We start from the raw sequence: 23915 nt of genomic DNA on the forward strand, positions 1-23915 counted from the left end.
GCTTCCGCTGCGCTTAGGGCCGGAGCCTAGCCGCCTGCGCTGCCACCGCGGCCGCCTACACACACACACGCGCACACACTCTCTTTCTCTCTCTCACACCCTCACACGCACGCCCGCCTTCTCCCCCGCCCCCTCCCCAGCTCCTTGATCTCTCGGTCTGTTTTATTACTCCTGGTGCGAGTCCCGCGGACTCCGCGGCCCGCTATTTGTCATCAGCTCGCTCTCCATTGGCGGGGAGAGGAGAGCAGCGGTGAAGGGGGTGGGGTGGGGAGGGGAAGGGAAGGGGGTGGAAACTGCCTGGAGCCGTCTCTCCGCGCCGCTGTTGGTGCTGCCGCTGCCGCTGCCGCCGCCGCCGCCTCCGGCTCCTCGCTCGGCCCCTCTCCGCCTCCATGTGCCGGATAGTGGGAGCGTCGCGGACCCTGCTGCCGCTGCTGGCGGCCCTGCTTCAGGTACGCGGCGGTCTCCGCGGGCCGGGCCGCGGGCGGGGTGGGGCGGGCGGCGCCGGGTCCCTTTGTTCCCCGCGCCGCTGCGGGGCCAGGCTGCGCACCCGGGAAGGGAGGTGCCGCACCGCGCGGTCGGGAGCTGCGCAGGCACGAGTCTCGGGCCGGGGCGCTGGGGCAGGGCTGGCCGGGCCGGCTGGTCTCCGGCGCCGCTCCCGCGGGTCCCGAAGGGACCTATCGCCGGCCCCCTCTGTTCTTCCTTCCGGGCCGGGCGAGCTTGCAGGGGGTATCTCCGGGCAGCAGAAGGGTGAGGCAGGATAGCTCCCAGGTTTTGCAGTTTTCTGCGCTTCTCGCCCCTCGCTTTGCACTTTGCTCCAATTTTTTTGTTTATTTCTGCAGGGATGGGTCGCGAGTTTGCAGTAGGAATTCTCACTCTGGTGTCTTAGTTACGGGACGTGCCTCCATCCCACCCCACCCTGGCACCCGCGCGCCTCCCGGTGCCCGAGGGCTCCACTGTCCTATTGTCTTTACCCAAGACCAGAGTTGCTTTCTCTTCTTGTCCTCCTGCCCTCACTGTGTTCTGTGTCGGTCCCACCTGGAAGAAAACCTCGTCCCCTTGCCCCGAAGAGTCAATGCGGGCCGGGGCCTCCGCACCCAGACCCTGGCCCCGCACGCCCCGTATTCTGGTGGGTGGGGAGAAGTTCCGTTACTCGGTTATTATTCCTCTTCCCTGTCCGCTGTCTCTCCCCTGCGTTCGTCCTCGGGGACGCCTTCGCAAGGAGCCTCCGCACTTTTCACGCCTTCGGGAGAGCGCCAGACAGCCTCTTCATAGAATCGGTACTAGGAGGCTTCTCCGCGGCAGGAAGCACCTGCTTCAGGCAGGTCGCAGGTTCCCTTGCCACTCCGCGCCACCGGTCCCCAGCCCGGCTGACCGACCAACTTTCCCCGCGGCGTCCGGCGGAGGATAAGCCAAGGCCCCTCCCGGCCGCCCACAGGGTCCCGGGAAGCGACGCCGCGCGCCTCAGCCCCGACCCCCGCGCAGGGCGGGGGCAAGGCGGGGGTCCTAAATCGGCCCCGGCTGGCGATGGGGTTCCAAAGCGGCCGCAGGAGAGGGGCGTGTCCGCCCTGAATGCAGGTCAGGGTGTCCGGGGAAATCCGCCCAAGGGGCTCCCTGCGCACCCTTGCAGCTGGGGGTGGCCAGCGAGTGGCAGCTCTGAAAAGTGCGGGCGCGGCTTGGAAGTGCCGCTGCGCCGGGGGCGGCCGGGGCTGGGACAGATGGTGCGGATCGCCCCCCTCCATGGTCTTCACGGGTCACGGCCTGGCGCGGTCCGGCCGCGGCGAGGGTGGGGGGTGGGGGGGCGAATGCGGGCGCCGGGGGCGGGACGGGGTCGGCGCCCGCGGTCTCTCGCGCTTTCTCCCGCCGCCCCCTAGAGGGGTGTGGGCAGAAGCCGCTGGAGCCCTGTCCATGGTCCGCCGTGGAGCCGCGCGCCCTGCCCGGCTCTGCGCTCTCTTCCCCCAGGTCGTGCTCTCCCGCTTTCCGGCGCGCTCTCTCTCTCTCTCCTTCTGACTCCGTGGCCGCCCGGGTCCCGTCTTTTCTCCTTTCTTGGGTTTCTCCTTTTGTTCTTTCGTCTCCTGCTGGTCTCTCTCCCCTTCCCCCACTCGCCAGTCCGCCCCCCTCGGCTCTTCTGACTCTGGGGTTTGAGAACTATTAGACTAGACGTTTTTGGCCTCTGCAGTTTTGGGAAGTGGATGGAATTTCTTCTAACTGGGGGAGGAGACCAGTCAGTCACTTGCTAACAAAAGTATCTCCTGTTATAAAACCGCCCTTTATTCTTGAAGTGCGCACTCCTCATTCTTTCACCTCCTGTCACTTAACTTACTGTTTCTTCTTTTCAAATAGGGTTTACTAAAGGGGTTAGGCTGAAGGGGAAGGAAGGAAAAAATGCTACTTCGGTGGTTTGAAGTTAGGGAGAGGGCAAGATAAACTTAAGAATCCTATGGATATCAGATATTTTCCCTTTTAAACAGAAAATGCCGTAGATCAAAAAATCTTATTTTTAAAAGCATTAATTTTGAACATCATTGAGTGGTCTTACTAATTTACAAACAAGTTTTCATATTTCAGAGTGTGAAACCAGCAGTAGATAGTATCATGCTCACTAACTTTTTGATCTGAAAGTAAGTTTTAATTGAATACTGCGCAGTGAAGTTAGGAGAGGAGGAGACATTTGTTGGTCATTCATACCGTGGGACTAAGTGTGCTACCACTGGAGCAGTCTCATTTTCTCTTAGTCATCTGCCTTGAAGTCAGGTGTGAATTTTCTAAGTCATTTTCTCCTTTAAGCATTTTTTAAAAATAGAATTTATAAACGTCACATACTGCGCTTATCTTTACGGTCCCATGTTCTTTCTCAGTTTCTTCTAGATGGATGTCATGTTGACGTTTGTAAACCCTCAGGAAAAGGGAAATTATAACTTTGTCATCAAGTTATTTGGCAGTCTCCTAATTCCTGGGTGCAAGTTAAGCAATTACATTGAATGATTTGCAAGGTCATTAGGAGTGAAAGCAGAGCAGTTTATGAACATGAGTTTCAGGGTTAAGTGCGCCATGTGGATTGTACAACTGAGATTAGAAATGACTTTGTGCTAATGGCCTGCTTTACACACCAGAATAACAAAGATCTATCTGCAAGGTGAAAATGGCCCCTTCTGCAGTCATCTGCTATTCAAGTCCAGTTTTTGGTTTTTTTTTTTGTTTTTTTGTTAAGGTCAGACTAAGAAGACAAGACTTTTAGGAAAGAGGATGAATAGGTTATTAGTATAGATATAGAGCAACCTTATTTTTTCAGACAAGTTAAAGAATGATTAAATATTCAAAAGGACTTTGTGCATTTATGTGTTAACTGAAGTGTTCCTTGTTTTACTTTGAACACTTTTATTTTTACTTTGAGAGATCCTTTATTAGTTTAGTTGTTCTCTTACTTAGAGTTATATAATTCTAGTTAATTTTGCACATTATGATATTCAGCTTTAAGATTTTCTCTAATTCTTCCTTATTTTAACTTATGGCATTAGTATTTTCCTTTGCACTAAAAACAAGAAAGTCAAATTTAACCATTAAATTTCAAAGATCAAAGGATATCACAAAGTTATGACAAACTTCCCTTTTAAATTATGCAAGTGACTTTCAAGGCCTTCAATAGATTTATCATCAGGCCAAAAAAAAAAAAGAAATCAGTTTTATTTTTACTACCTACCCAGTAATTACTAGACTAGAAACCTGCTTTGTTTTTCTAGTTCATGTTTTAATGGCATAGTTCCATTCTTCTTATTTAAATAAATTTGTATGGGTTATGAAGCATCAAGGACATCACCTTAATGTTTATAGATACTCTGGATTCTTAGTCTTATCACATAAGTCCTGCTTTCAACCTTGGGTGAGGAAGTATGAAAAAAGATGGCATAAACCATATGTGATTTTCACCTGTTAGGTGTATACACTTTGAAGAGATTAATATTCAACACATGAGACACATAAGAAGAAGCTTTATTTTAGGAAGCGGGAAATCTAGGATGCGGTAATCATTTTAGGTATAAAACATATTTATTCTCAGTGTTTATTTGATTTTCATGTGTCTTTGTAACAACTTATTGTGAAAGTAAGGAGAATTAACATAGTTGGTATTTATAGTTTATTTTACTTAATGGCCATAGGTATGCATATCGTTGCCCTTTTCTTATGGTATGTGGTCATTACTCATAGATGGTGCATTGCCAGCATACTAGGTGTGATTTGATAAATAATTTGTGCATCCTAAAATATTTTATGGACACATTTAAAATATATATATATATATATATGGAGATATATATGTAGACAGATAATCTGTATCTGTCTGTCTATCTATCTATCTGTAATTTCTTAGGCCCCAATTGCAAGTTCAGAATTTACTTACAGATTGTACTTTTTGACTTTCATACGTTCCTGGAAGTCTGCTCTGATCTTCTAAAAGTTCAGACTGAGATTTTAAGAGGAAATTTTTTTAGATTGTATTTTTTGCATATAGAGACTAAAGTCTTCTTGGGACAGATTATTTTGGTGACAATATATTGCACCAAACTGTCCTTAATTTCTCTTTTCATTAAAAATTTTCAATTCTTAAATCTGTTGTGCCTCATTAAGCTTCAGGGCTATTAATTGGGAAATGTCAAGACTTAAAGCAACAGTTAATCTTGCTTTAAAATGCCTTAAAAAAAATCCTAAGTAACTCAAATCCCCATTCTGTTTTCAAAGGGATATTCTTAAGTTAGAAGAGTGATTTTTAAAGAAAAATCCTAGATGTTATTTAAGAAATGCCGTGTTTGTGTATATACTCTACCATTTGCCCAAGTTAACATTATTCAAATTTGTTCTTTTGGCTCAAATACAAAAAGTAATCAAGTTTAAGCACTGCACAGACTGGTGGTGAATTTTATCAACCATTTAAAAAATATGATAGATTTGAAGTTTGGATTTTGTCATTTGAATATTTATCTGCCATTAGTATACCTTCTAAAAACCTAAGCATTTTCAAATTGGGTTAAGAGCTATAAGTTGAAATGTAATTTGTATTATGCCGCACATTTCTGTCTTTTCCTACCAAAAACTTATTTTTGTTTTAATTTTTTAGCAAATTATACCAGTTAATTTGAGCAGATGCTAGTCTTTGTGTATTTAACTAAATGTAGATCAGTTTTAATTAAACAACCCTATTTATGCCAGGGAAGAGATTTATATAGATAAATGTTTTAGTTAGAGCTGTATCTTCTGCCTATATAGAGTGATGTCTGTAAAGTAGTCAAAAGAAGGTGAATTCCGGAGCTAAATAGGACCTTTAAAAAGATTTAGATTTAAAGATTACGATTTGTGTTACAACAGAGTTTTTAAAAGGAAAATTTGGGTTATAAATAAATGCTTCTCAGTTCTTATTTCTGGTTACTCTCTTTCATCCTCTGTGCACTTCCTTGTCTGAGCTTCCCCTGTACTTACAGCAGTGCAAAGACCTTGGGTCGTGTATATATGTACAACATGTATGTTGAGGATTGGTATTTACACACGTGTCTCCTGCAACATTTATCACAGTTTAGCATGAAGTGTCAATCCATAGTTAATTGACCTTTGTGTTTGCCATCCGAGGTAATTTGGGTACCAAAGGTGTAATAATTTTGTTCTGTGCAAATGAGCTGATGTTACATAGGGTCAAGGGCCAGAGCTAGTGTCAAGGGCAGGGAGCCTGGGGTTCTAATCTAGTCTAGATGTAGCTTACGCCCTTAAACTCTCCTGACCTCATTTTCTTCAACAGTAAAATACTGGGTCTGGTTGGATTAGTTGATCTCTAAGGGACTTTCCAGTTCTGGGACTCTTGGGGCTGCTTAAAAATATCCCCCAAATGACTCCTTTTCAAAGACTTTGGAATGACTTTAATTTTTAACCTGAAATGCAAAGATTTCCACAAACTCAGAGTGGTAGAATATCTCTTTGGAGGTCATTAACAATAGTTTATTATATATGGTAGGTTAGAAGTCATCTCTATTTTTTATATGCTTGACTTTTAAAAGTAATTTTTTTTCATTGGCATTGCTGCTTTTACCACTAAAAGTAAACTGTTTTTTTGGGTTAGACTTGAAGGGGAATGTGATACTACTAAGAATAAAAACTATTCCTTTTATTCCTTATATACTTCTGTGTTTCTTTGAAAGAAGATAGCTTCCGTGAGAACCTTTGAATTGAGTGATATGGGTCAGCACTAAAAATATAGCCCATTGACCTAGCAAGTTATTTTTCTACAGATATGTCTGTATTCATGATGTACACATAATATATAAATATATGTGCATATGTAACATTATGTATTGAAATGTTTATAATTACAAAAGATTGGATTAATTGAACTCTGAATGTCATTAGTAGGAATTGATTTAATAAATTATATGTGTAATATGCAGTTACATTTGAGAACCCTTGCTGTGTGGAATAAAGCATTTTAGTTCTAGTTCCAGGTCAAGAAAATGATTGTTAAACCACCTAATGTTTATGGCATAGCCACGTACCTAGAAATGCTTCAGAGAAGGACCGCGAAAATGATCAGTGGGATTTCAGGGCTTCTGAATGAGGAGAAATTGGACGAAGACCATGATAGAAGCTGTGACAAAAGAATAGGTAATCAAACAATGTAGGAATAGGATGAAGATGGCCTAAGGTAATAGTAGAACGTCCTAAAGTTGTGTCGAGAACAACCTATGGCAGGCTGAGCTACAAGTAGGTCTAAAGAAGATTGGCTAAGTTAATGGGTAGTTAAATAATAGCTTAGTTTCCATGTTGTATCATAAAATGACTATACTGTGCTGAGTTATTTGTGCCTGAGAGATTACATTAGTTGGTTTAAACCATTGTGATATTTCTTACATTCCTTTGACTGAATATTTAATTTTTCATCTATTCTTGGTGGCGAAAGTGTGGCCTAAAGTATAGTCTAAACACCTTACTACTATCTAGAATTTGAGATGCATAAGAATATTTAGTATAGGAATCAGATGTTCTGGTTTACTGTCTTGATTAAATAAACTGTTTAACTTGGGTTTTTCCCAAGTATCATTAGAAAATTAATTGTATAATGCCTTTAAAACAGCTTGAGCTATTTAAAAGGAAATGCTATTATAAATACAATACGGCAATCATATAGAGAAGTGCTTGGAGACATGCTTGATCTATGATCTGTTCTTTGGTTTTCTTTTACAAAATATACCTACATATAACAAAAATAAATAAATAAGTGCTGAAGTAATAATATATACTTTTATATATTGTAATTTTAATATTTATTTTTATGTTAACTTAAAAATTTACTTGACCATAGTGGACTTATATATATTATAGTTTTAATATTGGTTTTTGTGTTAATTTAAAAACAGTTGTTTACTTGACCACGATAATTGAAAATATTTATACCCAGATTCCCTCTCCCCCATTCTGATATATTATTTAATATTTCAGTGGATTATTAAAAGGAATTTGTAAAAAAAAAAAAAAAGTTAACTGAAGGGACATAACTTAGAATATTATTCCAGAAATTACTGGAAATGGAAATGTGAAATGACCATTTTCCCCTCATTATTAAAATAAATTTTGAGTTTATTCAACTTTCTTCTTTTGCATTAAATATTGAAGTATTTTTAAAAATTTATTTATTTATTTAAGTAATCTCTACACCCAACATGGGGCTCAAACTCAGAACCCCAAGATCAAGAGTCGCACACTTTACTGACTGAACCAGCCAGGTGCCCCTAAATATTGAACTTTTCTATTACTGCTTTCAGTAATGGTTGTAAGGCTGGCCCTTTTTCCCTCATATGCAGTTTTAAGACCTCTCACAATTTATTTTATTTTTATTAATCGTCAGTAGGTCATTCATGTAACTCAGAAAAAACACATACACCGGAGAAAACCATTAAAACTTCTGATATTTGTTGCCACCTCTTCGAACCCTTTTTTTTTTTTTAACTAATGTCTGGTAGTACTAAACCTTTACAATAAAATATTTTTAATTTCAGTGAAGGAAACTAACATGTTATCCCAGTTAATTATTTCCATAACCCTGTGAGATAAAATTCCCATTTTAGAGATGATGAAAGTAGAACTCAGTTTGAGTAGTTTTTCTGAGAATCCAGAGTGAAACGATATCTGTCAGAGTAGATTGAGCCTGACTGCAAAGCACATGGTTTTCTCCCTCCCTCTATGGACTGGGACCCTTTCAATACAGTGGTAATCAAGGAATGAATATTGCATTAGAGAGGAATTTCGATTCCTCTTTAGTAGGTTGATAAGATTTTTTTTTTATTTAGTCAACTTTTGAGTTATATTCTCTATTAATTTGACCTTAAATATTTTGACTTATTTTGGCGTCTGAACCCAAAATGTAATGCTTGGTAAGGATTTTCACTCATTTTTAAAATACGTTCTCTTAGGGGTGCCTGGGTGGCTCAGTCATTAAGTGTCTGCCTTTGGCTCAGGTCATGATCCCAGGGTTCTGGGATAGAGTCCCACAAGGGGCTCCCTGCTCAGTGGGAAGCCTGCTTCTCCCTCTCCCACTCCCCCTGCTTGTGCTCCTTCTCTCCCTGTGTCTCTGTCAAACAAATAAATAAAATCTTTAATAAAATAAAATATGTTATCTTAGAGAAAGAAGAAAATATCATAGGGAAATGATTCATAATCAGTTTTATAATGTTCTTCAAATTGTCTCGATCAACAAATAATATGCTGATAAGTGTTCAAAAATAATTTTTTTGCGCGAATCCTAGAACTTAAAATACTTCCTAAGAGCCTAGAAGCCCTCAGGCTATGCATGGTTTTTTTTTTTTCTTTTTTTTGATACTGTTTTTTCAGCGTTCCTTTCTGTGAAAGTAAGTTCAAGAGAGTGGATCACCAAGTTTTGAAATATGTTTAGTGACACATTTTCCCTGTTTGAATCATCTGAATTACTTTTTCTCCCAAAATGAAATTAATTGGGGGCTTTTAAAACAAATATGTCCACACCTCAAAAGGAACTACTAAAGCAGATTCATGCGAATGTTTTGTGGAGGGACAACAGATTTGTTTTGCGAAGGAGAAAGCCTAGAACTGTTTTGCTTGTAACTTGACCTATTGTAACTGGGCGGATTCAGTTGGCTTGACTAGAATCTCCAACAAAATGTCTCTTGGTTGATTGGGAAGCTATTAAGTGAACTCTGAAATAAATGAATAAAAAAACCATTAATTTTACTAAGTTTAAAGGGGATATAATCCACTCCCTCTGCTTAACATAAATCTTTCATAAACTAGAGATTGTGACCACTTTAATTTTTTTTCTTTTGTTGTCTTAATTGGTTAACACAATGGTTCAAAGTCTGAAGTTCATTCTTTATGGCTTTCTGGTCCAGTAAATAAAGAAAAAATGTGTTTTGTGTGGCCAGAATATTAGCCTTTTGCAGCTCCTTTGGCATCCCCCCAGTGGAGTCCATTTGGTGGCAACATGTTCAAAATTAACTTATAATGTTCTGCTTCCCCAAATTGTACTTTAGGGAATTCAAAATCAGAGTTGACACATACCTCAACATACACACTCACACTTTAGGGAACTATCAAATGCTTACAGGAAAGTGCACATATAAGTGGATAACCTGCTGAATATTCATAAATTGAACATACTATTGAGTCAGCACCCAATCAAGACACAGCTTCAACAGCACCTCATGAGTACCCTCCTCCAATTTTGACCATCCTCCAATGCTGAGTATTTACTTGACTTCTAGTAACATCTATTACTTTTGCTTATTTTTATGGAATCTTTGTACTTTATGAAATCCTATATTATATTCCCTTTTGTGTCTGGCATCTTCCACTCAATTTTAGAATTTGTCCATATGTTTGTGTCATACATATGTTTTAATAGTCAGAAATTAGGAAAGATTCATGGATGTTATAGAAATCTCCAGGAAGTTAAGGAAGTTGAAAATTCATTTTTTTTTAAAAGAATGGAGTGATTATTTCATTGCAGCTAGAATTTGCTTGCATATTTATGGTTTGTCAAGCCATGAAACACCTTTTGTGGGTTTTCCTACTCAGATTTTTTCTTCTGTAGTTCTTTTAACTTGGCAGTATTGTTTAGCCAAAAGCCAAAACCATTTAGACTGTAGTAAGTTACAGCCTCTACCAGAAGGAGGATGGAGGCAAAGAACTAAATGTCTTTTTGATTTGACGTCTTCAAGCAGAGTTTTGGGGTGTTAACAGATTCTAATCTTTTCAGTGATGCTTCTTAATACCTTCTCTGAGCTTATCAGTGACCCACTTCTCAATGAGGTCTTACCCAGATTTAATTTTAACTTAAAAAGAGGTTAAATGGAGGGGTTATAATGCCATAAACTGCTAGTTTTCCAGCTGTTCAGTGCATCTTTGGGTACAGTTGATCCTCTTTTGTGTTTGTATAGGTTTTTTAAAGATCTGAGAGGTTGCCATGAAGGATGCAGAGTGCCATATTTGTCCCAAGATCTTTCTTTCTAGAGGCCTTTTCTCTCTATTTATAATGGTTGTTTAGTAGATCCAGATTCTAGGTGGAGGATTCCATGCATGGTGCTGAGGACTAAAGAATCAAATTCCAGCCCACCAAGGATTTCTTTGCTTCAAGGCAGTTTTAGTTTTTTTTTTTTTAACGTTCTTACACGTGTGGACTTTCTTACATGTGTGGACTTTATTTTGCAGTATTTAAAGAGAGTGTACTTTTTGCACGGCCTTAGCTTATTGATACATAATATGTATTTCATTTGTGTTTCGCCCCAACCCATAGTTTTTCTCCCATAAAAGTAATTGTTTATATTTGGTGTTTGTGTTTTGGGCATTAAATTTTATTTACAGTCTGTCTTTTCTGTTTGACAAGTACTAAGAACATTTGGGGAGAACATCATAATCACTGATTTAATTTACAAATCGATTTAGGTTAACTTCTTTGTAAACAAAACTGGGTTATCCATGATTTGGTTTATGGTCTTCCCTTTATTTGAGGCTGTCTCTATGGAGCTGTGTTTAAAAGGAGGATACTGGTGTATTTAAATGTAGATAACAGTAGACTATCTGCAGATGGCTTATAGCATTTTATGACCTAAAATAAAGGCATTTTGGAAAACAGTGAGGTTACTTTTTTAGTATTTGCATTTGTAATGGATATTGTCATGATTCCTATTCCTTATTTTCCTAAGTCTTGGTTCTTCAGAATTTAAATGCATACATAATTTAAATATATATATACACACATATATACATACATATACACATACGTATCACGTGTTCCTGGGACACTACTCTGGTTGTTGTGCCAATATATAAATTGAGACCATGCACCTCCAAACACAGTCTTCTTAAACCTCATGCTATATCAAATTGTATTTATCTGTTTATATTTTCACATTTAGATATTTACTTACCTGAAATTTCTTTTTGTATGGGGTATGAGGGTAGAGAGTCTTGCTCAATTTCTCCCACCAAGATTTTATACACATAATACACAGACTAACACACGAGTGGCTGTCGTTGGTCAAATAAAGCTGCTCGTTTTCTGAACTGAAATGCTCCCTTTATTACGTTTCACATTTCCTTAGATTTTTGGTTCTTGTCCTTTTTTCTTTCCAGTTGTACTGATTTAGTAGCCTAGAGAGGCAGTGAGGCATTGTGGTTAAGATTGGGATCTCTGGAGCTAGTTGACCTGTGTTTGTACCCCAGTTCTGACACTTGGGTATTATGTGCACGTGGACAACATGACATTTTTATGATAGTTTATCATAAGGCGGTTATGAAAAGTAAATGGGTTAATATATATACATCACTTTAAAAAGTGCTTTCATATGGTAAACAAGGTATAAGCTCTTTAACTGAAGATTTTGGGGCGTAGCCATTACCACTGTTTTATACAAACACAGTCAAGGGATAATTTAATTATTTGAATAAATTTGAGCTCTTATATGTCTAAAGCTTTATTCTATGTTCAGCGTGATAGCCAGATAACTTGTAACTCTGAAGGGACTATCACCCGAATGTCCCTTCGGCCTCACTGAGAAACCACATTTGAAGGACCCATATTTTAACATCCCTCTTTAAATTCTAACAGATGTTGCTAGGCTGATAGGATTAGGGAAAGGGGTTAATATATATGGAGTGTATTCTGCCAGCAGTTTGAATTTTGGGAATTACAGGTAATCGAACAGAAGCTATTCTGGTGTCTTTCTCTTTGCTTCTGTGATTTAATTCTTTAATGTTCTGATATTGATGCAAACGTGTGTGGATGTGTTGAGACTAGCCTGGAACCAGAGTAAGTTACTCATCTCCGAATGCTTTTAACATGATGATGAGGACCTCATAGAGAGGAGGGGGTTGAAGGTAATGTTGGTGGATGCCAATACAGAATCTGCAAAAACTGAGTGAGGAGTCATTGTTCTTGTAGATTCTGATAATTTATTGGTGATTAGATGCAGGAAATATTACTTTTAACTCAGTTTCATCCTGTCCTAATAATAGCACATCATTTTTGAGTAATTACTATATGTGCCAGGCACTGTTCTAAGTACTTTAAGTGTATTAACTCATTTAATTCACCCAAGATTATACTCGTTTTACATATGAGGACACCAAAGCACAGATCGTTTAGAACAAGGTACCCAAAGTGATTTTGTTAAGGGAAGAAACTTAGGATTCAAATGCCAGCAGCCTGAGGTCAGAGCCTGTGTTCTGGTTTGGTATTTATTTGAATGCAGGTAAAAAAAAAAAAAAAAATTAAGGCAGGATTGGCATCCAGTTCTATTTTGCATATATATGAAGTACAACCTTTAAAAAAAAATCTTTTTTTATTGTAAAATGTGGTCCATGTGGAGGAGTATGTAAAGCACAGTATATGCACAGTATAAAAAATAATTAGCGTATACAAATATGTCCGTGTAACTACCAGACGAGTTAAGAAATGGAAAATTGCCAGTACCTTGGAAGTCTCCAGAATACTGTATCTATTCCCCCTTTTTGCCCCAGAGGTAACAATTATCTTCATTTTTCTAATTAATTACTCATTGCTTTTCTTCATAGTGTTACCATCTATGTATATATCCCATATATATGGGGGAGGAGAGGCGTGTTTATGTAAATGTGCGTGTATTATGCGTTAATAAATGTACTATGCACATGTGTGTATTTATGTGCACATATATATAAAATGTACTTTTTGTGATTTGCTGCTTCTGCTTAGCATTCTGTCTGTAAGATTCATTCAGTTGAATTGTGTAACTCTAATTTGTTCATTTTCACTGCTCTAGGGCATTGCATGCTATGAATATGGTAGAATTTACTTATTCAATTTATTGTTGATGGGTTTGTGTGTGTTCAGAATTCGGCTACTGTGAACATTGCTGTACTTGCCACCTGGGCATTAAGTGTCAGGGATACTCCGGGACTGCATTTCTCAAACTTGAGCTTGTGTAAGAATCACCAGAAAGCCCGTTAAACAGAGATTCCTGGCCTCACCCTCTGAGCTTCTGATTCAGTAACCCTGTGGTGGAGCCTGAGAATTTGCATGTCTAGCAAGCTCCCAGGTGATGGAATGCTGGACTGCTCTGGGATATGTACCAAGGAGTAGAACTGCTGAGTTGCAAACAAGAATGTTTTCCAAACCAGTCCACCAGCACCATGTATGTATTTCTCGTTTTCCCATGATTTTAGCGTATGTGTTATAGCCAAACTTTAAAATTTTTAACTGTTTAGTGGACTGCATAATTGTATCTCTTTGGTTTCAATTTACGCTCTCCTGGTTACTAATGAGTCGAAGATTGTTTTGATATGCGTTTTGGCCTTTGTCTCTTCCTTGAGGTGTCTGAATGAACGCTAGCCTATCAGATGAAATTTGTAATTTGTCTGTAGCTTGGCCTTACTGTTTATTGCCTCTTCTTTTTGCCTCACATTTTCAGTTGTGGCTTGTATGGGATGTTGTCAAGGATTGAGCCTTCTTGAAAGCTTACTCATGTGGTTAAATCTAATATTCGCTGAGTGCTTACTATGGGCCAGGCCAAGCCCTTCCCCTGCGTTGTCTCATGTAATCTCACATCAGGCCCCTGAGATAAGGTGGGCATTATCATCACTATCCATTTTACAAATGTCTGAATGAAACCTGGCTTAACACATTCACTCAAAGGCACGCCTCGAGGATGTGGCCGGTGGGGATTTGAACAAGGTTTTGCCTTGCTGGTAACAACCAGTCCCTTGGAAGTCTACAAGAATATATGCAGTGGGAGCATAATAAGCTTCTCTGTTCTAGATTTTGGGAAAGATTGCAGCCTGGAGGAGGATTTGGAGTTTAGAATCCAGACTTTAAGGATCTCCGTTTCAGAGAGCAACTTTGGCCTTATGAATGGGAAAATTTGATAGACAGAGCCAGTGTTCGGATAGGATACCATGGAAGCAGGCAGTTTCTGTCACTGGCCACATGACCCCTCGGTGGTGATTTTAAGAGATGCAAGTAACTGATAAGTGGTTGACAGTTCTCTGAATTGCCCTGTTTTTCCTGACCTCAGGCTGGCTGGGCCCAGCACCGTAGTCACCGAGCAATCCAAGGGTCCATGCGACTTTCTCTTCCTAGCACCTGGGCTCCCCCAAGCACTTGAAGAGACGTGGATGTCTGCTCTCAGACCCTCAGTGTTCAGCATCCTGGTGAGCTTGTGGCCCTGCTGGTGGTATCAGGATGTTATATAGTCTGGCCTCTTTTTGATCTTTGAGCCTTAGCCTTTGAGTATTCAGTAAGAGTGAGACTTTGTATGTAATTTTGGTGTCTTTGAAGAGACCTAGTAAATAGTGCTTCGTATCCATCTAAGTTCTGGTAAGTAAGACAAAAGGGTCAGCAGATAGTCAAAATACAACTTTTCTTACTGACAAAGGCAAGGGTGGAGAATGTAGATTAAATATCTTGGGTCTCCGAATTAATTCCCCCCCTTACCTCCCATGTTCAGCAGCGCTGGGTGAGGGCCAGCCTCCTGCCTGGGGACCCTGCTCCTGCAAGCTCACCTGTGGCATGGTGATATCTGCGTTAGGGAAGCAGGCGGGCTCCCAGCAGAAAAAAGATGATGAAGGTCCTGAACCCTACATGCCCATTTGTCTCAGACGAACCTGCCAGAGACGTTGACAGAGGTCAGGAGAGCTATTGCTAACGTAGTGCCCCCTACTTGAAAGTAGGGGGTAAGGGTTCCCGTAAACCTTCCCCAGATTTTGGATTAGCCATTGAGTTTATGTTCTTAACCACCGAGCCTGTGCTCATCCAGAAGGTACAGCGATTGCCCACAGTGGGGAAGATGGGCCTCTGTCAGGACCAGCCCTGCTTCCAACCTCATGAAGCCTTAGGAGATCGATAGCTTTACTTTCTCAAGAGTCCCCAAAGCTAATGGGACATGCAAGATGATCAGAGCAGTGGCTGCACAGCCTACCGAATTAGAAGGCACACCCATCTCGATCCTGGAGGATTTATCCCAGGCGAGGTTAGGACCCCACGGCCTATCTCTAAGTGTCCCAAAGACCGTAACAGGGAGCCCATGATATCTGAGAGAAAGACTCACAGTGGGCTGAGAAAACCTTCAGTTTAGCCTTCCCCAAATGCTAATCAGGCCAAGCCTCTTGTCTATAATCCCTGACCCTTGGGCTAAACACAGCTCAAAGAGGAAATGAAGACTTAAAGATACTGAATCTGATGGATGGAAGTTAAAGAAGACAGGGATTGCCACCATGGGATATTCTCGAACCTTGCACATAGGGGGCAGTATCTCAAATGCCAGTTTTCTCAGGAAAAACCCAGAATGCGTGGGTGGATCCCCTCCCCCGAGGTAAGTACAAAGTGCTGAATATAACCTCCCACTGGGAGCCTCTCCCCGAAGAGTTTCGGTTTGCAACCAGCACATTGAAACCTCCTACTCTACCTTTCCCTGTGAGCCCCTGGAGACTGCCAGCCTGGTGTTGTCACTGGCGTGGGCTCTGTCGGGTGGGTAGTTATGGGACACACTGTCTTGGGAGCAAGGTTTTCAGTCTCTTGCCACTTGTTATGGGGTTGCTTTAGCCAAAAAGGCCCTGTGCAAGGCAAGATTTCTCCTTCATTTGTAAAGACCAGTGCAGACTGCCAAGGGGCCAAACTACGGTGGCCCTCACCCAAAAGTGTTCATCATTTGGCTAAGGTCACCCCATGTGTCCTGCCTCTTTTCTGAGATCCTTGGCCTACAGCCTTTCCTGAGGCCCCCTGCTTGCTCTAGGCCCTGCCCCTGTAAACAGCCACTTTCCTGGAGAATAACCACCGTAAGTTGTGGTCACACATCAAGATCAAAATACCCTGTGGTTTAGGAATTAAAGCCTCTTGATGTTAAAAGCTACCTGCCCAACTATAAAAACCAGCCACACTGCACAATCAAGGCTGCAAACCACCAAGTTGAAAAACATTCAGGGCCATAGTAAAACATCCTTTCTCCCCTGCCTGGAGACCCGGTACCTCCATGAGTATTTTCTTCCCCAGTGTTGGATTCCTTTTTTATTATTTGCCGAGATCTCCAGATAATATACCAAATGCAAGTCTCTGAAGGGGCCCAATAAATAGGACCTCTCCTGCTGAACCAAGTTCTGAACCAAGTGAAATAGAAGCCAGGAGAGCCAACAGTTGGGAAAGGAGGGTATCACGTGGTTCTGGCAAAAGCTGGGCTTGAAAGTGTAGCTTTTGTCTGTTGCTAATAGGGAACCCCAGAATTCCACAGACATGGGTGCTCAGTTGCAGGCGGTTGTGGACACCCTCCCCCAACCCCCAGATGCTGCAGGGGATCCGTGAATTCCCAGCATGGAAAATGAGATCACCACACTTGTTTTCTGCGGGCCTGTGACTCCCCAGTGGGAGGAGTAGGGGACAGAGCTGGGCACCAGCTGCCCAGATTGTTCTTTTGAATTCAGCCTTCAGATAAGTTCAGTCCATCCTTCTCTCTAGGGCAGTCGTTCACAAACTTCTCGGTCTTAGGATCTTTTTATGCTCTTAAAAGTTACTGAGTGCCCCAGTGAGCTTGTGCAATGTGGGTAATATCTGTTGGTGTTTAGCATATTAGAAATTAAACTGAGAAAAATACATATTTAATTCATTTAAAGATATTAAAATCCATTATATAGGTAACATAAATACCAATTATTATGAAAAAGAGCTGTATTTTCCAAAACAGAAAAGAGAAGTTAGTGGGAAGAGTAGCCTTGCGCTTATATGTTTTTGTAAATCTCCTTAATGTCCGGCTTATCTGCTTCTGCATTTGCTCTGTTATGGTAGCACACATTGCCTGCCTCAGGAATACTCTGCTTTACACTTGTGAGAGATTGAGAGTGAAAGGACAAATAATGTTATTCTATTAGGAGAAGAGTTTTTGCCTTCCAGATCTCCTGGAAGGATCTTGGGGACCCCTAGCATTCCGCAGCCCACACTTTGAGAACTGCCGTTCAGGTTAGGCCTGACTGGTGGAGTGGAAAGAGGTGGGAGCAACATTCCTTCCACATGGAAAGAAGCTTCTGGAGGAGAGGAAGCATTCCCCCTGCACAGGTTACGCAGTGGAACCGTCCAAAGGCCAGCCTTAAATCATTCACCATGGCCACGGGTGGAAAAAACGTTAGTCTTCAGCCCCCGAGTTGAGACGGCAACTGATGGTATTAGCTCTGTAACCTCTGAGTTAGCATGCGGGGCTCGAGGCTTTACTTCTTTATTGCTTAACCTATTAGAACACCACTGGGCAGGGTGCTGCTTGGGGAACGAGTTCAGGAATGACTTTGAACCCTGATGTTATTGACAGTATCCTCTTCTCACTGCAGGACATTTCTGGAAGCTGTGCTGTGAATGTTATTTTCTCACAAGAATAATGGTGTAATTGGCTTGGGTTTATCTTATCAAGGACTTTGAATTAGATAAATCATCACTATGGCCAGCTATTCAAATTAAATCAGAGTTATGGGAACTGTAAATGTCTGTAACCATTTTTAAAAAGTGAAACCATTAAAAAAAAAAAAAAGAAAGGAAAAATGAAACCATGCTCCAGGTTTTATGAAACGGGTCTGAATGTAGATGAATACAAGGGAGCCTGGAGTATAGGAAGTGCACAGAGAGTCTATTATAGACGATAATTATTTCCTCATCAGTACCACCTACTGAAAATTCATATACTCGCTATATGTATTTGCTGATAATTTTCCATGTGTACTTTTAGAAGGGCTTGAGGGACGTGGAGGGGTTTTGGTTTGGGTGGCTTAAAAAAACAAGATGTTTATCCACGTTTGCGCTGATGTCTCTTTCTCTCCAATTTTTTCCCAGTGGACAGAAACATTGGAATTATTTTAAAAGGAGGTATCATATCATATCACAATCATATGTGAGAATCATTTTAGGAAAAATATTTACAATGGTAGCAGGTAGATTCTTCACTTGGTCTTAATTCATATAGGACAAGTTCTAGCCCTTAGCCAGTTAGGTAATATGTGTCATTGTGTGTGGATACTTTCTGATGTTTCTGTCCCCGATTCACAGTGGGGAAGGGTGGTCCCCAAAGCCATTTCGTGCTGGTTTGAATAGCATCCCTAAATTGACTAGCTAAATAACCTAGGACAGGGGCTCCTGGGTGGCTCAGTCGTTAAGCGTCTGCCTTTGGCTCAGGTCATGATCCCAGGGTCCTGGGATCGAGCCCCACATCGGGCTCCCTGCTCCGCGGAAAGCCTGCTTCTCCCTCTCCCTCTCCCCTTGCTTGTGTTCCTTCTCTCGCTGTCTCTCTCTCTCTGTCAAATAAATAAATAAATAAATAAAATCTTTGAAATGAATAAATAACCTAGGGTAACTTCCTTTTAGTTTGCTTCCTTGCCTGCAAAATGGCACATTATAGTACCTACCTCATAGGATTGTTGCGAGGATTATTGGGATATAATGCGTGGAAAGCCTTGGAATGCAGATCCTGGAACGTGGTAAGCACTCCATAAATATTAGTAATCAGTCATACTCAGTGTATTTAGTCAGATGAATTCCCCAGTTGGTTATAAACACCGTCTGATGCTAAGTAATATACTATTTGATGACATTTTGAACATTGTGTGTAAGCCTCTTGCAGTCTCTGGTGAGTGTGATGAATTGATGGGGCAAAATCAATGTAAGCCAGGATTGGTCGTCTCTACTGAATTGCCTTCGGCACTTGTGGAACTTTTTACTGGCAGTTTAATTGCAGAATGGCCTGAGCCACAATCTCTTGATAGTGTTACCCTTTCCTAAGCCAAGTCCATAAGTGAGTACCTGTAGGGCTGCTACCCATTACATTAAATCCATGACACTTACTGGTAAACTCTTGGCTGTGTTTCAGGATTGTGCTCCACGAAGCCTTGACGCCTCGGAAGCCCCTTCTCACGTGGCTGACGAGCTGGGGGATGGATGGGGCTGATCTCCCTGGACTTCGCTTGTTAGATGTTTGTATGTGGTCCCAAGCTTTCATAGGTTCTGCTCCTGAGAAGCTGACGCTCTAAACCATGTTTTGTATGCGGAACTCAGATTTTTGTCCATCAGACTGTTGTCTTGTGTTATCCTCCGGCTTTGAGTTCAGTTTCAGCAGGGCTGTCAGGTTTCCTGGCCAGCATCGATGCTATTATTTGACTCTCTGTCATTAAAAAGAAATGAAAATCAGAAAAAGAAAAGTACCAACGCTAGAGATATTCAAGGACTCATCCTAATGATAAAACAGAGGCGAAGATGGAAATTACTAGGTGGGTCACAGGGCGCAGTGGGTGGCCTTGGTCAGGGATTCCTCGCATCTCAGCCCAGTCTAGATGGTATCATGAAGTCAAGAAAGAGTTAAAGAACCAGTTCGAAATGCTGGGCTCTCCCTCCAGAGTAGTACCTGGCAAAACAAAAATATCAAAGGGCAGGGTTAAACTTCTGCCCATTTCAAGCATGTTTCCAGGGATATGAAATTCTAAGTGTCATCCATAGCATGGCTGACTCAGAGAAAAATCGTTAAAGAGTAGCAGCAGCTCTTGACTAATCTTCTTAACGTAGCCTCCAACATCAGGATGGAATTCTGTGAAATGTAGAGAATCTGGCAAATGTAATCATCTGGTGATAAATTGGATTTAAAAATAAAAAATTAGTCACGCACACTTGGTCCAGAACAGTCCATTATTGTATTACCATGTACCCCACTAACCACTTAAAAAATGTCTTCACCGGTTGTTTATTTTTGCGTATAGAATTGGAGGACCTAACCACGTAATAAAAGTATTACCATAGTTGTCCCCCTTACTTTCCTAACCCTGCCCACCCCCACCCCACAAACACACATCAGGGAAAGAATTCCATTGTTTTCTTTTTGTAATTCCTGCTTTAAAATATTTCTCAGGTAATCATGTAGCAAAGCAATAAAAGTCTCCACAACAGAAAAAAAAACAATAATATCATAATAATAGCTACCCCTTGTCTTGTGGTGGATCAGGTATTCTCTTTAAGCCCTCTGTCTGCTCCACAGCAGTCCCGTGAGGCTGGTACTCTGTTAGTGGTAGTAGCAGTCCATAGTTGTATAGAAGAAGAAGCCGAGGTCCAGGTGAACTTCTGTAGCTTGTTAAGCTCACACAGGTCACGCAGGCAGTGGAGACAGGGTTTAAACCTAAGCAGGTTTGCTCCAGAGCCCTGAATCTTAACCATTATGCACATTACTGCCTTTATTTCCATAAAAAGTAAGAGACAAACAAAAAGAAAAAGGAAGTTTCCAGCTTTGTTGACTGCATTAGATCATCTACTTCACAGAACTTAAATTGTTACTCGATTCTGACCTTAGATTATCTGGAAGGGGAAAAAAATGAAGAGATTGATCCTTTGGGGGAAGACATCCAAATGATTAAATTTGATAAGCAAGAGAGCCTAGGTTTCACTTAGGCAGTCTTCGGAGCCACGAAGAAAAGATAAAGATTCCATTAGCTTTGGGCCGCTTTCTGATGTGAAATTTTTAGCCAATAATCATAGATAATCTTGATCAGGAAGAAGATGGAGAGGCGAGGAGATTGAACATCCACTGTGGCTTCAGTGGAATATTTAAAAGCTTGGATTTAGGAGTGACTTGGAGGAAATTGGAAAGCGGAGCCAGTGACCGAGGAGGACTATAAAAAAGAATCACGATAATGGGGACCTGAAAGAGTAGTGGACTCGGGGCTTGAAAGCTCACAGTATTGAGACTACGGAAAACATTTTAACGGTAACAAAAGTGACGTCATTGTGAGTTCAGGACCGGAACAGATAGACTAATACTAACAGGCAAGCAGTACTCCTCAACTCCTATTACACTTTTGTCCTTTCTAGGCAAGGAGGTCGATCTTCAGCCTGGGAAGAGTAGAGCAAATACTTGTAAGAGGAAATTGAAACTCAAGATAGGTGAACTGATTGTTTGAAGGCGCGGGGCAGCTCTGAATGAGTTCACCTCCTCTGGCCAGCATGAATTTCATCCTAGTGGGCCAAGCGGACTTTTGCTGCCTACTTGTAATCTTGGAAGAATTGTGGAGACGAGGAGAATCACTAACGGATCAGGGATGGGATCATGCCCGATTAAAAGCAAAGCCAAAAACAAAATCAAGAAAGCGTAGTTTTCAGAGAAAAGAATAGAAAGCCCCATGCCAACCTGGGGCAAAATTCTGGAACCAGTAATTACAAAAGGATGGCTTGAAGATTCAATTTGTACATGTACACGGTAGCTAGGAGACCTCATGGGATTGTTAAAAGCGGGAAAAATAATTGTTTCTTTATTGCTTTTTGTTGCTAGGTTCTTAGACTTGGAGGCTGGGGCACACAGGTCTGCTGTGCCTGGAGTCCAGAGAGGTTTCAGGAGAGAGATGGGTACTGGATGTGTGGCTACCGCATGCTGCGTAGGCGCTTGTTAAGTGTACCGGTTTATCTACCACATGTCTTGAAATTCTGTTTTAGTGATTCGTGATTTAGATCCAGGAATCTGGATTATAGGCCAGTGTTCCAGATTCCTTGCTATGCTGGAGCAAGTTTGGGAACTGCTGAGCTGTAGGAGACGTGCCGTGCGTTGGATTTATGCTGTCATCATCGTGTTAATGCGTGACAGCTGATGCATTGGATAACCACGTGCCAGCCACTACGCCAAGGGCTGTACACATATGCTCTCATTTAATCCTCACCCCAGCGCAGTGAGTGGGTGCCGTCTTTATTGTACATATCATCCAGACAGGGAACTGTGACGTCTCTGAAGTCTCACAGACAGTAAGGGATGGGGCAGGATTCAAACTCGGGAAGTCTGGCGCTTTTGAAAGTCTGAGCTTCTGCACCACTCAGCCGATAGCCCCTCTTTTTTTTTTTTTTTTTTTTTTTAAGATTTTATTTATTTGTCAGAGAGAGAGAGAGAGAGCACAAACGGGGGGAGCTGCAGGCAGAGGGAGAAACGGACACCCTGCTGAGCAGGGAGCCCGATGCGGGACTCCATCCCAGGACCCTGGGATCATGACTTGAGCCCAAGGCGAATGCCTGACTGACTGAGCCACCCACGCACCCCATCAGATAGCCCCTCTTAAAAGCCCGCCTTAGGGCTCGGGGTTGGAGGGAAGGGTGATGTCTGGGCATGTGTCATACCCTGTCTTTAGTATCTGAGTGGCATCTTTATGAAGACATTGGGGTGTCTCAGGCTTTCTTGATGCAGAGAGCTGGGGGGGTGGGGAATGATTACATCTAGGTGGAATTATTAATTTATCACGATCCAATCTGGGAAGGTTACATGTAAATTACTGCCCCTTGGGGCCCCAAATCAGCAGCAAAGATACTGGAAGCCATGACTTTATATAGTTTCCTGGTAAAAAAGATCAGGGTTGTTTGGGTTGACTACAAGCTCAATATAAATCAACAAGCCTTTGTCTACGCTGCACCTTTTGCCTGGAATGCCCTTTTCCACTTCCTCCTCTTTCTCCTGGCAAATTTTTAATCATCTTTAAAGACAGAGCCTAAATGTCACTTCGGCTATGGAGTCTTCTTTGATTTCTACAGGCAGATTCATCATCCCATTCTTTCTGCTTCTTTAGCACTTTGTTCCTGGTGTTATAATTCTGCGATTATCTTTCTTAGTTTGTGCCACCCAAGTTCACAGTCACTCAGCTGGAAACGTGGGGGAGAGCATCCTTCTCTTCCAACATCCCTGCAAGAATCCCTGCCCTCACTAAGCTTATCAGTTTTAACTGTCTGCTTACTGATACAATCTGCCCCTTCCTCATTCCTGCAGCCCCTGTCCGATTCAAGTCTGTGTCCTGACTTGTACCCCGGCTGTCACTTGTCACCGCCCTCCCTCCCATTTTCCCACAAAGCATCAGAGACTTCTCTATCAAATGCAATCTGCCTGTGCTTAAAATCTGTGCCTGACTCCCCACAGCCAACAGGATAACCCCAAGGCCCTAACCATTTATGATCTAACCCTGTCTAACTCTCCATCCTCAACTTTTGACTTCCTGTCTTGCTTCTTGGACTCCAGTGACACTGAACTCATTGTAATTCTCCAGGCATAATGCTGTTTCTTGCCTCCTTGTTCCAGCTCAACAGTGACCGCCTGGGATGGCTTCCCACCACCCCACACTGCCGGGCTCCTCCTGGGTTCTGTGTGGGAGGCCCCTGGGCCCCTGCCCTGGGTTCTCTCGGTCTCTGCCTCTTGGTTGTCACTTTCTATTGCAATCACTTCTTTATTTTGCACTCACATTAAGCCTTGAACTTCTTAAAGGCAGTGAGGATGTCTGGTTTTGTTTCCATTGGCAAATGGATACTCAGTACAAGTTTCTGGAAAGAATTGTGTTGTAATTATTTGTTCTACCTGGAAAGGTAGGGTTAGGTAGGGTTAGCATCTTGCCTCTTCCTCTTCCTGGAT

The 23915-nt window shown here is 42.0% G+C and overlaps 1 protein-coding gene across 3 annotated transcripts in view; it reads left to right on the plus strand.

The window, feature by feature from the left end:
• Positions 1-283: 283 nt before the first annotated feature.
• CDH2 (cadherin 2) overlaps positions 284-23915 on the plus strand; it is a 208529-nt gene continuing 184897 nt past the window's right edge. The window contains exon 1 of one of the 3 annotated variants that reach the window (XM_036072062.2): positions 284-449. In XM_036072062.2, coding sequence (XP_035927955.1) covers positions 390-449 — 60 coding nt within the window. In that variant the 5' untranslated portion in view covers positions 284-389. Of the gene's footprint in view, positions 450-1548; positions 1576-18876; positions 18985-23915 lie in introns of those variants that run through there. The other 2 variants (XM_036072064.2, XM_036072061.2) reach the window with 2 other exon arrangements.

The sequence above is a fragment of the Halichoerus grypus genome, chromosome 13 (assembly GCF_964656455.1).
Source record: "Halichoerus grypus chromosome 13, mHalGry1.hap1.1, whole genome shotgun sequence".
Classification (NCBI taxonomy): Eukaryota; Metazoa; Chordata; class Mammalia; order Carnivora; family Phocidae; genus Halichoerus; species Halichoerus grypus.